At 39.3% G+C, this 13,380-nt stretch overlaps 2 protein-coding genes across 2 annotated transcripts; both read right to left on the bottom strand.

Annotated features, from left to right (window-relative positions):
• Positions 1-6,390: 6,390 nt before the first annotated feature.
• On the bottom strand, positions 6,391-7,927 carry LOC113329460 (repetitive proline-rich cell wall protein 1-like). Its single transcript, XM_026576333.1, has one exon. It carries the CDS (start codon positions 7,904-7,906, stop codon positions 6,890-6,892), a length of 1,017 nt encoding a protein of 338 aa, XP_026432118.1. The 5' UTR covers positions 7,907-7,927; the 3' UTR covers positions 6,391-6,889.
• A 4,120-nt stretch (positions 7,928-12,047) lies between these two features.
• On the bottom strand, positions 12,048-13,061 carry LOC113330126 (repetitive proline-rich cell wall protein 1-like). Its single transcript, XM_026576981.1, has one exon. The coding sequence runs from the start codon at positions 13,059-13,061 to the stop codon at positions 12,048-12,050; it is 1,014 nt and encodes a 337-aa protein (XP_026432766.1).
• Positions 13,062-13,380: the final 319 nt, after the last annotated feature.

Here is a 13,380-nt window from a genome sequence, read left to right as displayed (position 1 = left end):
TGAAAAACGGGAAATCATAAGGAAATGTAAAGGCAAGCAGATCATATAGGATGAATCCATGACGGAACCAACTCAAATCATGAAAGCCGGGGCTATTACGGAATGGGAAACGAATCGAGAAGAAGTGGAGGGGAACGAGGGTGACAAAGACTTGACATTGAAAAAACCGAGTAAAGCAATCCGTCGAGATAAGCGGCGAGTAAAGTACCAGCCGGAATGGCAAGCAGGAACAGTAAAACGAGACAGTCATGCGAAACGAGAGGAATACGAACGTGGCAACAAAATAAAGGTTGAAATCTCGCAAGAGGAAAACTCTAGTTCCGAAATGATAACGGCTTCATCTCGGAAAAGGACCCTGTATTGGGAGGAGAGTCCCTACGAAGATTACGAACGAAGAATACAGAAAAGAAGGTTGCTAGAAGGATACGACCGAGAAAGAAACCTAAGAAGGCTGTTAGTGGAGGCGAGAACGGAAAATCATAAGTTAAGACACGAAGAAGGAATGAGGTGTGAGGAGCAAAGCAAAAACAAGGGGCGAGAAAGAGATATCGATGAATCGGTAAGAAGGATTATGGACCACGAAATCTTACGAGAGCTGCGAAGATTGAGGATTCAGATGGGAAATTCGCAAAGGCAAGACAATTTTCAATGGATGGAGAAGAAGCTTATGTTGACCGCTATGGTAAAAACAACGTCAGAAGGAGAGCTGAAGCGGATTGACCAAAAGAGGGAAAAATCCTTGCAGAAGGATCGAAAGCCGCAAAGTGATAAAGCCAAAAAACACCAGCTGAGGAACATAAATCCAACGAAGCAAGGAGTAAACTCTTGGATATAGTTATAACTCTCAAAGCTTAACACAACTGTGGAGAGGATATGGGAGGAAGTGATACTGACTGAGGAAATTCCAACACCACCGAATATTGGAAGATAACCAACCCCTAGGAAGAGTCATGAGTTCTGCAGATATTATAGTTTTCATGGAAATCATACAAACAATTGCAGGAGCGTTAGGAAGATCATACTTAACCTCATGGAACAGGGAAAACTCGCACATTACGTAGAAGGTCGGGAATTACCACCAGCACCTCAACATTATTATGAAAACCTGACGGGACAGCATCAAATTAACGCAGACCAAGGAGGGAAGTCATTTGGCTGCAATTTTTTAGTACATTCGAAGGAAGATTTCCTCAGCTGCCAAGATAACGTGCTCTCAAGGATATACAAGGTGGACTATGAAGGGAACGAGGTATTTCCAATAGAAAAGAAAGAGCCAATAGAGGAATGGAAAAAGAGAGACATATCATTTTCAGCACGGGATGCACCAAAAGGAGGGGCTCAGCATATGAAATCATTGGTCATCACCTTGACCATTTGTAAACATTTGTTAGAAGAAGAAATCCAACGAAGAATGTGCGCTGTGGACAAGGTCTTGGTAGACATGGGGAGTTCGGTAGATGTCCTCTTCTACCATACGTTCAAAGCCTTGGGGTATGAGGATTCTGACATGATACCATCGGCATATGCAATTTACGGATTCAATGGGGTGGTAACGAAACCAAAAGGAGAGATACGTGTGAGGATCCTCGCAGGAGAATTAGAAACAATGGTTACCGTTTGCGTGGTGGATGTGGAGTCACCCTATAACGCCCTCGTGGGCCGACCATGGATCCATGGGATAAAGGGCGTCACGTCAACCTACCACCAATTGTTACGATTCCCCATGCCCAGTGGGATTGGTGAAATACGTGGAAGCAGCGAGGACGTGGAAGAATGCGATGAGAAGGACATTGAGAATTATGAGGGAAGATTGCAAAGGAAGAAGGAACTAAAGAAGAAAATGCTTGAGTTTAAAAAAGAGGATGAGCTAAGGGTATACATGGCAAGAGCTAAATAAGGATGGGCAATTCCCAGTGAGATAACAGAAGAAGAAGGAGAGCTCGTGAAACCGATAAAGAAGGCGACACCACTAGGAGAACCGGTCATGAACTTTGCTGCGGCGGAACCAACAAAGAACGTAAACTTGGGGACTGACATGAACCCAAGATCCTAAAAATTGGGACGACAATGGACAAAGAAGAAGAAGCGAGGCTAGTTGAATTGCTAAAAAATATGGTGACATATTTGCGTGGAGCATGGTGAAAATGCCAGGAATTGATCCACGGGTAGTATGTCATAGATTGGAGCTAGATCCGACAGTCAAACCAATCAGGCAACGAATAAGGAACATCGCCACAACATATCATGAGCAAATCGATAAGGAACTTTAAAGGATGATGGATGCAGGAATGCTAAGTGGGTACATACGAAGTTAGAAGTTTATGTGGATGATATGCTGATCAAGACAAAGGATTCAGGGGAACATGTGGAAGACCTGAGAGAGATCTTTGAACAGATGAGGAAATACAAAATGAAGATAAACTTAATAAAGTGCATCTTTAGGGTTGAATCAGCGAATTTTCTGGGACATATATTTTCACGAAAAGGCATAGAAGTTGACCCAGCAAAAGTCCAGGCTATACTAGAAATGCCTTCACGTGCCACCATAAAAGACATACATAAATTAAATGGGCAGATAACGGCTTTAGGAAGATTTATCTCGCGGTTCTCAGACAAATTTAAGCATTTCTTTGAAATTTTGAAGAAAGGAGCAAAGTTCGCGTGGACGCAAGAGTGTTAAGAAGCTTTGAAGGGTATAAAGGAGTACCTTATTAAGTTGTAAATCTTACAAAAACCAGAACCCGGAGAGGAGCTGTTGCTTTGTCTCGCGGCAACACCAAACGCTATTAGTGCCGTCTTACTTCGGAACGACGAGGGGTAGAGAAACCAATCTTTCAGGTCCGAAAAACCCTTAGCTCAGCGGAGAAAAATTACCCAAAGATTGAAAAATTGATACTAGCAATATTTTACACATCACAAAAGTTATGGACTTATTTCCAAACCCACAGAATTAAAGTCCTTACAAGAGTTCCTATAGAATCAGTCTTGAAGAATTCAAAAAGAGTTTGGAGAGTAGAAAAATGGAATACCCAGATTGATCAATTTAAGCTAAAGTATGAAGTACAGACTTCTACGAAGTCACACATAATCGCAGAGTTTCTCGCTGAATTTCTCTCGGGATCGAGAAGACGAAAGCATAGGGGAAATGATGGATGTAGACGACAGTCGGCCAGACCCTAAGGACTTATTACAATAGAATCATCCCAGAAGATGGGATATATTCGTCGACGGATCATCAAACAATTGCGGAGGAGGAATAGGAATAGTATTCACTTTGCCCACAGGGATCATGATAGTTTTCTTCTTTCGGTTGGAATACAAAGCAACAAATAATGAGACTTAGTATGAAGCGGTGATACAAGCTTTGAGGATTGTGAAAGAAATTGGATTCTACGAAGTACGAATTACCAGTGATTCACAGCTAGTGGTTCGCCAAATTGAAGGAAGATATAACACAGTTGATATGGTGATGCAAAGATGTCAGCTACTCGTGAAAGAATACTCAATGAAGATACGAAGCCTTATTTGGATAAACATAGGCCGAGACAATAACAGACATGCGGATGCACTTTCCTTTATAGCCTCAATGATTGAGGATCCAAAAATCGGGCATATCATGATTGAGTGGTTAATGCAACCTTCAGTAAGCAGACAGGAAAGGGACTCCCAAGTGATAATGGTAGAAGAAATAGATGTGGAAATAAGCGATGATGATTGGCGAGCCCCCACCTATAACTATCCATCTCATCAAATGGGAGTTTTCAGAATCCCAAAGAAAACATTAAAAGAAATGGACGCTGTACAACGGAGATTCTGGTGGAAAAAGCAAGAAAGAAAAGGTGTATACTTTATATCATGGGACAGAGTTAATACAAACAAAGAAAATGGCGGCTTAGGCTTTCGTTACTTAGAGTGCTTCAATAAAGCTCTACTGGCAAATATTGTATGGAGATTATACCACACCTCTAACCAACTTTGGGCAAAGGCGTTAAAAGAGAAATTTTTTCCAGATACATCGATTTTACACTCAAAGAAGATGAAGAACACAACCTAGACATGGTAGAGCATTCAGGGTGAAGTAGCATTTGTGCATAAGTACATCTTCTGAGATGCAAAAAAGATCCTAACTTTGAAGGATAATTGGATACTAAGGGAACAAGTACCACCTATCACAATAGGATACTTCAACCTAGCAGTATCCTACAATACTGTAAGTAATCTCATTGACAAAGAAAAAAATATTTGGAAAGTCTGGATTTTACATCAGATTTTCTCACCTGCATATATCCTCAAAATTTTGTGTATGGAAATCATTATTCACTCTCTATACAAGCTAATATGGTCACTTACTCGCAATCGGCAATTTACAGTCAAGTCTGTATACAGAAAATTGGTGGAGATAAAAAAAAATGCAACTGCAAACTATGATGCTGAGATGGAAGCTTTTCGGAAACAACTATGGAAATTAAATACTTTACCAAGGATTAAAACCTTCCTGTGGAAGTGCATTCAAGACATAATTCCATCGAGTGAACGTATGGGGAGGGTAATGCATTACAATGAAGAAATTTGCAGCATTTGTCAACATGAGACTGAAACAACTAAACATATTCAATGGGAATGCGCTTTTTCTCAGGCTGTTTGGACATCAGTTTCAGGTGCAAGGAGAAGCATGTCGGATACAAATCACATTGTAGCAAATATTATTATCTTCTTAATTAATTTGTAGCAAATATTATTTTCTTTACTTTTTTCCTTGAAAGCATTTGCAAAATGTAAATACAGAGCTCATAGTTTGCAACAATAGAAAATATATGAAACATCTCACTGAGCTTCTTAAACATAAATTACTAATACGATTAAAATACAACGAAACATCTCTACATGTTCACCTTTCTTGTTTATTGAGATGCTTCATCATTTATTGCAGCACATGATTCGCAAAAATAATGCAATTTCTTAGCGACTTATGTTAAGGTCGTTAGAGTTCACAAGGGGACATCACGACATGGTCATAATACTTTTCTGTAGGTCGTAAACTAGTAATTACATCCAACCTACTTTCTGTCCACTTTCAACTTGTGTCTTATGATCATCCTGGTGCTTGGAGTCTGTATCGAGAACCACAGATAAGATTCGTATTGGCAGTACTGACATCGTTTTCTTATAGTATACATTTTGTTTTCTTTACATATTTGTGCGCCTACTGAAATTGGGATTTATTTGTCTTTTTCCATCTGAACTGATACGCTAGATTTTGGTTTCCACTCAACATTACTGCCTACTGACAAGAATTCGTTTTTTGAGTTACACTGTCAAATGTTTAACAGATTTGGTAATCTTACTTCTATTGGTTGTGTCATATGATTTATTATCAAAGTTTCTATTTAGTTACTTCCTTTTCGTTTTATTGATGCAGTATCACTATCCAAGAACGTCTGCATAAGATAACAGAGTTTGTGAGTGAAGTTGCTCTTTACAGATATCAGTCATCAAATCTCATAACAAAATAAATAAGAACAATGTGCCTCCTGGTTCTAATGCTGATTTGGGAACTTCTGCTGTACATCTCAACAGCGCAGTAGCCGTACTGCATGTGAAATAGTTAAAATTGCACGTAACAGCCTTATTATGATGAAAATATGACAAAGATAAGAAATTTGACTTGGTTGTCCTTGCTGGTACACAGTCGAAAACATTATTATACAATTGGTTAGTTATTTATATGATAATGTTGGAGGTTTTATCTCTGCTTCTGTAATGGGATTTTTATAATAGCCATTCCACATTTGTGCTGTTCTGTGTGAAGGTGGTTCGGCGAAGTTCTACCAACTCAGAAAAAGATATACTGAAAATACGAGATGCTGCGAATTCAACATCCATAATATATTAGTAACCCTATTCACTTATTCTGTGTATTTTTAACGGCTAATGACTGATGAGATTTTTTTTTTTTTTTTTGATAAAGAAATGACTGATGAAACGTCAAGCACATTCCACTTATGGAACAATTAAAGAAAAAAATCACTTCTGGAATTAGCCAACATTGCTGAAGTACAAATGGGTACCGTTGAGCTTGCTCTTGAGTACAAAATCAATTCATATAATTTTATTGCCACTCCTTGGATGTTGTTAGGCTTGTAAATTGGACCTGGAACCGCACACACATTTATGCTAGCTGGTGAAATGTCAAAGTACAGCAAGGTGAAAAACCTGACTGCGGATGTTTGAGGAAATGGAGATCTTCCATAGCATTGAGGAAAACCACTAAATTGTAATGGCAGAATGAGACTAGTGAAGAAGGTCTGACGTGTTTTATTGTACATTAAGATCTTCCAAAGGAATATTTGTATGCTTATGAGGAAATCGCTACCAGCAAATTTAGTCAAAACGTTTTTCGACGAAGATGATTTATCTAGAAATATGTAAATACAAAGCTCACAATTTCCAACCATAGAAAATATATGAAATTATTGCAACATAGAGCTTCAATTGCTCATAATTAAACACCAAATACAAACAAAAATTACAAACGAAATACAATGAAACATCTCTACATGTTCATCTTTCTTATACAATGTATATTGACACGCTTCATTTTTTATTGAAGAATATAAATTGCAAAAGCATGCGAGACTTGAAGATATTCATCGAACTGGTAACTGGTAATGAGGAGCCTTACCACGAGGAAGTGATGTGAATATGTGAGCAGTCGGAGGAGGTGATTCATACTTGAAAACTATTGGGAGTAAGCTGGGGCGGTGACCGTTCTTAGTAGATGGGGGTGAGAGCCTTGTAAACTGGTGTAGGTTTGTAAACTGGGGTAGGCTCTTAAATTGGAGCCTTGTAGACTGGTTTAGGCGTGTAGACAGGAGTCTTGTTCACTGGTTTAGGAGCGTAGACGGGAGCCTTGTGGTTTAGGTGTGTAGACAGGAGCTTTGTAGACTGGTGTAGGAGTGTATACGGGAGCCTTGTAGACTGGTTTAGGAGTGTAGACGGGAGCCTTGTAGTAAGGTTTAGGCGTGTAGACGGGAGCCTTATAGTAAGGTTTAGGAGTGTAGACGGGAGCCTTGTAGTAAGGTTTAGGTGTGTAGGCGGGAGTTTTGTAGACTGGTTTAGGCGTGTAGACAGGAGCTTTGTAGTAAGGTTTAGGTGTGTAGACAGGAGCTTTGTAGATTGGTTTAGGCGTGTAGACGGGAGCCTTGTAATAAGGTTTAGGTGTGTAGATCGGAGCCGTATAATAAGGTTTAGGAGTGTATACAGGAGCCTTGTAGACTGGTTTAGGAGTGTAGACAGGAGCCTTGTAGTAAGGTTTAGGCGTGTAGACCGGAGCCTTGTAATGAGGTTTAGGTGAGTATATGGGAGCTTTGTAAACTGGTTTAGGAGTGTAGACCGGAGCCTTGTAGTAAGGCTTAGGTGTGTATACGGGAGATTTGTAAACTGGTTTAGGAGTGTAGACCGGAGCCTTGTAGTAAGGTTTAGGCGTGTAGAAGGGAGCTTTGTAGACTGGTTTAGGCATGTAGACGGGAGGCTTGTAGACTGGTTTAGGTGTGTAGACGGGAGCTTTGTAGACAGGTTTAGGAGTGTAGACCGGAACCTTGTAGTAAGGTTTAGGCGTGTAGACGGGAGCTTTGTAGACTGGTTTAGAAGTGTAAACCGGAGCCTTGTAGTAAGGTTTGGGCGTGTAGACTGGTTTAGGCGTGTAGACCGGAGCCTTATAAACTGATTCAGGCATATAAACTGGAGCAGGTTTATATACTGGTGCAGGCTTATACACCGGAGTTGGAGGTGGTGGTGAATCATAGAAATAACCATTTGCGGTGGTTTGAGAAGGAAAGCTAAGAGATATGAATAGCACTAAAAAAATGGTGATAGAAGAAGTCATTGAGGCTCCAATTCCTGCCATCCTGATATTTTGTATTTTCTAATGCTGTTTCTGTGGTGTATCTTCTCATACACTTCGCATTCCTATTTATATACTTCTTATTTGGTAATGTTCTTGAATTAAAAATATCCCAGTTGTGGCAAAATGAAAAGAAAAAAGAGGACATGATTGAAACAGTTTGTTTGCGGAATTTCCACCTTGATGTGAAATTTTGATCATTTGACTTGGCATGGCTATCCTTGCTGGTAGACATTATCGTCTAGCATTATTGCCCAATTGGTTAGTTTAATTTTTTGATAATGCTGGAGGTTTTGCAGTGGGATTTAATAATAGCCTGTTTTATTATCCAGATATGGGTGCTATTCTGTTCATGTTAATTTTATGAGGTATATCAAGGTGGCTTTGCAGATCAAGTCCAGAGATTGTGTCCCTTGAATTGAAAGCCAATGAGAAACGCCACTGTGTCGGGGGTAATATCTTTAGGAAATTTCCACCATAATGTGAAGTTTTTGATCGTTTGACTTGGTTGTCCTTGCTGGTACACACTGGAAAACATTATTGTACAATTGGTTAGTTATTTATATGATAATGCTGGAGGTTTCACGGAACTGCTTCTGTAATGGAATTTTTATAATAGCCATTTCACATTTGTGCCGTTCTGTGTGAAGGTGGTACCGCGAAGTTCTACCAACTCAGAAAAAGGTATACTGAAAATACGAGATGTTACGGATTCTACATCCATAATATATTACGCAACCCTATTCACTTATTATTTTTGTGTATTTTTAACGAGTAATGACTAATGAGATTGATGTAACAACTAAATGTACAAATAGACAATCTAGCTTTGTCAGTGGTGAAAAATAATATGCAGAAAGACTTGATCTCTTTTCTGGCTTATGATGCAACATCAATATCATTTTCGTGCATGTGTCTGATAACTAATTCTATGACTCGATCTTTTTCGTTTCAAGCTTAATTTCAAACACATATTCTGTATGATACGACAGGGTCACTTTACATTACGTACTTGGAGTGAGATTCTTTAATTTTATACAAACAATTTGAATATTTCAAAGTCAACTATTGTCATTGTAGATACCAAAATATGCACCGTCACGTGGACTTAGCGAAGACGCGAGAATCCGGCTTATAAATCCTGTACCGTGTCCGGAAGATCTTCGTCAGTGACTTGTCAAATCAAGTCAGAGTCATCATTATTGACGAGGTAAAAGCCATGTGCGAGATAGTGTTTCATCACGAAGTAAGCTCCTAGGGGAACATGGGCTATGAAGGATCAATGGAGTACCCTACAAGATACCCGCCGTGAAGTAGAAAAAGACGAAGTAAGATTACTTGGCTGAGAAGACAAGCTGCGAAGTAGATAAATTATGGAGCAAGAAAAGAGACAGGTGTCCCGACAAGCCCATGTGAAGTTAGCGAAAGAAGAGGAAAAGCTTTATGGAAAACGGTCTGGGCGACGTGTAAAGTTCCCCTGTGAGAACGTGACGAGATAAGATGAGTTGTTCTCCATTAGGGTTAGATGGCCTATAAATAGAGGTCCTTGGGAAATGTATTGGGGATCGGATTTGGAGAGAGTGGGAGAGCTTAGCCTAGAGAGAAAAATTAGGGTTTCCTTGTGTTCAAGAACTTGTATCTTTGTTACTTTGAATGATTCATCAATAAAGATTTCTGTGTTTATATTACTGTTGAGATTATTATATTAGTCCCACATTTTTGGGCAATCTATGATCCTACGGTTTATAATCTCTTAGGGCCTCTCCACTCATTGCCAATTGGTTTTGAGTTGGATTCCCGTGTTCTAACATGGTATCAGAGCAGGCTATTTGCGACGAGTCATTGACCGTGCCTTTACTCCGCGTCACCCGATTTATTGTCCACGTGTTAGACCTAACGAGGCTACACGTGAGGGGGCGTGTTGAGATTATTATATTAGTCCCACATTGTTGGGAAATCTAAGATCCTGCGGTTTATAATCTCTTAGGGCCTCTCCACTCATTGCCAATTGGTTTTGAGTTGGATGCCGTATTCTAACAATTACTTTGTATGTCTTAGATCTTGGTTACTATCACTTTGGGTGTACTACTGGATTTCCAGTAATTAGATTTTGACATCCAGAAACAGAGATTAGAATTGGGTTCATCCTCATCTAAGAGTTTGTGAAAAAATAAAACCATTTTAAGGTTGTAATAGTTTCAAATTTAGGCGAGTTGTTTTGTACAGATAGTTCTGTAGAGTTAGTGATTTAGTCGTGTATAAAGATCTAAGATATGGAAGAGAAAGTTGGTGACGCGGCAGACGGAAAACCAGATTTAGCAAGAATTGAACGATGGCAGGAAAAGCAAGACGAGTGGAACCTCTAACGGCGGTAAGGAGGAGCAAGTGGTCGGAAGCCCGGAAGAAAGGAGAGAAGGGAGAAGCGTCCGTAGCAGATGAAAAACGAGAAATCATAAGGCAATGTAAAGGCAAGCAGAGTGTAGAGGATGAATCCATGGAACCAGCTCAAATTGTGAAAGCCGGGACTATTACGGAACGGGAAACAGATCGAGAAGAAGTGGAGTGGAACGAGGGTGACAAAGACTTGACATTGAAAAAACCGAGTAAAGCAATCCGTCGAGATAAGAGACGAGTAAAGTACCTTCCGTGTTATAATTATTTTATATTATAATATAAAGTAAATACACTAGTGCCTTAATCCTAATCATATTGATCCTATAATAAATTGGTTATTGGTCGTAATCATTATCAAGTGAATATCAAGTTGTCGTATTGTCTCGACTTTGTCCATAGATGATCATACTTGGTATCAGACTCATAGGTTGAAACAAAAAAGATTGTGGTGTATTTGGGTACCCTCGTCTTTTCACCTTTAGTAATCGGGGGTCCCTTAGTAAATTTAGGGGTGTAAATGGGAAAATTCCTAGGAAGCCTTTATAAATTTTCCTGGTACTTTTAACGTTTCTCTGGGGTGCCACTAGTATTTTCTCTCGAAGGTGCTCACTTTTGGAACCAATTTTACCGCAAAAGTTTATTTCTCCAAAAACACCTAGAATGACATTAAAAGCCATAAAAAAATAAAATAAAGCACTAACAATACATAGAATTGAGATCAAAATAGACATATTAATGCGTCTATCAATAATCAAACGAACTCTTAGTTAATTCAGGTAATGAGAAACAAATATAAGTGGATGCACGTAAAAATCAAGTCAAGGATACATGTTACTCAATGGGTATTTCTGATGCCACCGGTTCAATGGTTCTGGTAGTCTGTGGTAGATAATTTAGAGCCGGTCACCCGTCCTCCAGAAATAGGCTTACTATCTTGTCATGTTCTTACATATTAAATCTCCAAGTTGTGAAAAAATTAAATGAAAAGGATAAGAAACTATTGAAAGATTTTTTTTTGCGAAACTTCCATCACCATGTGAATCAATGGAGATGTGTTCAATTGTAAACCAAGAACTTCCGAAGGAATATTTGCATGCTTATGAGGAAATGCCTCTCTGGAAATTTATCAAAATTAGATGATTTTGTTGACGAATGCAGCTGGAAAAAGAGTTCACGTAAACTTCTCTAATACAGTGATCAATGACTGGGATATTTTGTTTATGTAATCTGTAATATGTTCTTGTAAGTTTTATTTCTTTTTCCCTTTTTTCTGTGAGTCTACCTATGGTAGCCTTCTGTACATTCTATTCTCATAATACATGATCTCTTTTCCGATCAAAAAAAAAATGATGATTTTGTTGACGATGATTCATCTTATTAATTATGTAATAGGAAATATGATAATCCTTTTCTTCTTTTTCTGAATTCATTTTCATTTAAATTCAAACAAAATGTAAATACAAAGCTCATAACTTTCAGCAGTAGAAATGTATGAAATTATTGCAACCTAGAGCCTCAATGGCTCGAAATTACACACGAAATACACATAAATACATTACATTACTTATAAAATAAAATGAAACATCTCTATATGTTCGTCTTTCTTATACTTGACGTATATTGATTGAGATGCTTCATAATTTATTGAAATCTTGAAATCTAGAGTGGGTGGAGGTGGTGATTTGTAGACTTTGTAGAAGATGGTGGTGATAGGATATGAACTAGGGTAAGTGGTGGTGTTGGCTCGTTCTTAGTAGATAGGTGTGGGAGGCTTGTACACTGGTGTAGGCTTGTATACTGGAGGCTTGTAAACGGGAGGTGTGTATACTGGAGGCTTGTAAACTGGAGTATACACAGGAGGCTTGTAGACAGGTGGCTTATATACTGGGATGTATACCGGAGGCTTGTAAACGGGAGGCTTGTAAACTGGAGGCTTATAAACAGGGGGTTTGTAAACCGGAGGCTTATATACTGGGGTGTACACTGGAGGCTTATAGACAGGGGGTTTGTAAACCGGAGGCTTGTATACGGGAGGCTTGTACACAGGAGGCTTGTAAACTGGTGGTTTGTATACGGGAGGCTTGTAAGTTGGGGTGTATACAGGGGGCTTGTATACCGGTGGCTTGTACACAGGAGGCTTGTACACAGGAGGCTTGTAAACTGGTGGCTTGTATACTGGAGGCTTGTACACAGGAGGCTTGTATACGGGAGGCTTGTACACAGGAGACTTGTAAACCGGAGGCTTGTACACTGGGGTATAAACTGGAGGCTTGTACACAGGAGGCTTGTATACGGGAGGCTTGTACACAGGAGGCTTGTAAACCGGAGGCTTGTACACTGGGGTATAAACTGGAGGCTTGTATACGGGAGGCTTGTACACAGGAGGCTTGTAAACCGGAGGCTTGTACACTGGGGTATAAACTGGAGGCTTGTAAACAGGTGGCCTGTATACTGGAGGCTTGTACACAGGGGTATAAACAGGAGGTTTATACACCGGAGGCTTGTAAACTGGTGGCTTGTACACAGGAGGCTTGTACACCGGAGGTTTGTAAACAGGAGTATACACTGGGGGCTTGTAAACTGGCGGTTTGTAAACTGGTGTAGGAGGGTCATACACTGGTGCAGGCTTGTACACTGGTTTTGGTGGTGGTGGTGAATCGTAGAAATAGCCATTTGCTACGGTTTTTGAAGGAAAGGTAAGAGATATGAAAAGCACTAAAAAGATGGTGATTGAAGAAGACATTGAGGCTCCAATTCTTGACATCTTCGTTTGTATTCCTATTGATGTTTTTGTTGTGATCTTATCCTTCACTTCTCATTCCTATTTATAGGATTATTATGTTGTTATATAATCAATATTTTCAAATTGTGGCTATATGAAAGAAGAAAAACAAACTATTGAAAGTTTCTGTTTGCGAAATGTACATCTTGATGTGAAGTTTTGTTCATTTGACTTTGTTATCCTTGCTGATATACATAATTAGCTTGCATTATTGCCCAATTGTTTAGTTTAATTTATGATAATGCTAGAGGTTTATCTCTTTCTTCTCCGGTGGGATTTTTATAATAGCGTATTCAATTAG

The sequence above is a fragment of the Papaver somniferum genome, unplaced genomic scaffold (assembly GCF_003573695.1).
Source record: "Papaver somniferum cultivar HN1 unplaced genomic scaffold, ASM357369v1 unplaced-scaffold_117, whole genome shotgun sequence".
Lineage (NCBI taxonomy): Eukaryota > Viridiplantae > Streptophyta > Magnoliopsida > Ranunculales > Papaveraceae > Papaver > Papaver somniferum.
Note: the sequence above shows the minus strand (reverse complement) of the source record. Positions and strands in the feature narration are given on the sequence as shown.

Excerpts from the sequence above, each read along its gene's own strand:
- LOC113329460 (XM_026576333.1), bottom strand. The coding sequence starts at position 7,906 with ATGGCAGGAATTGGAGCCTCAATGACTTCTTCTATCACCATTTTTTTA.
- LOC113330126 (XM_026576981.1), bottom strand. The coding sequence starts at position 13,061 with ATGTCAAGAATTGGAGCCTCAATGTCTTCTTCAATCACCATCTTTTTA.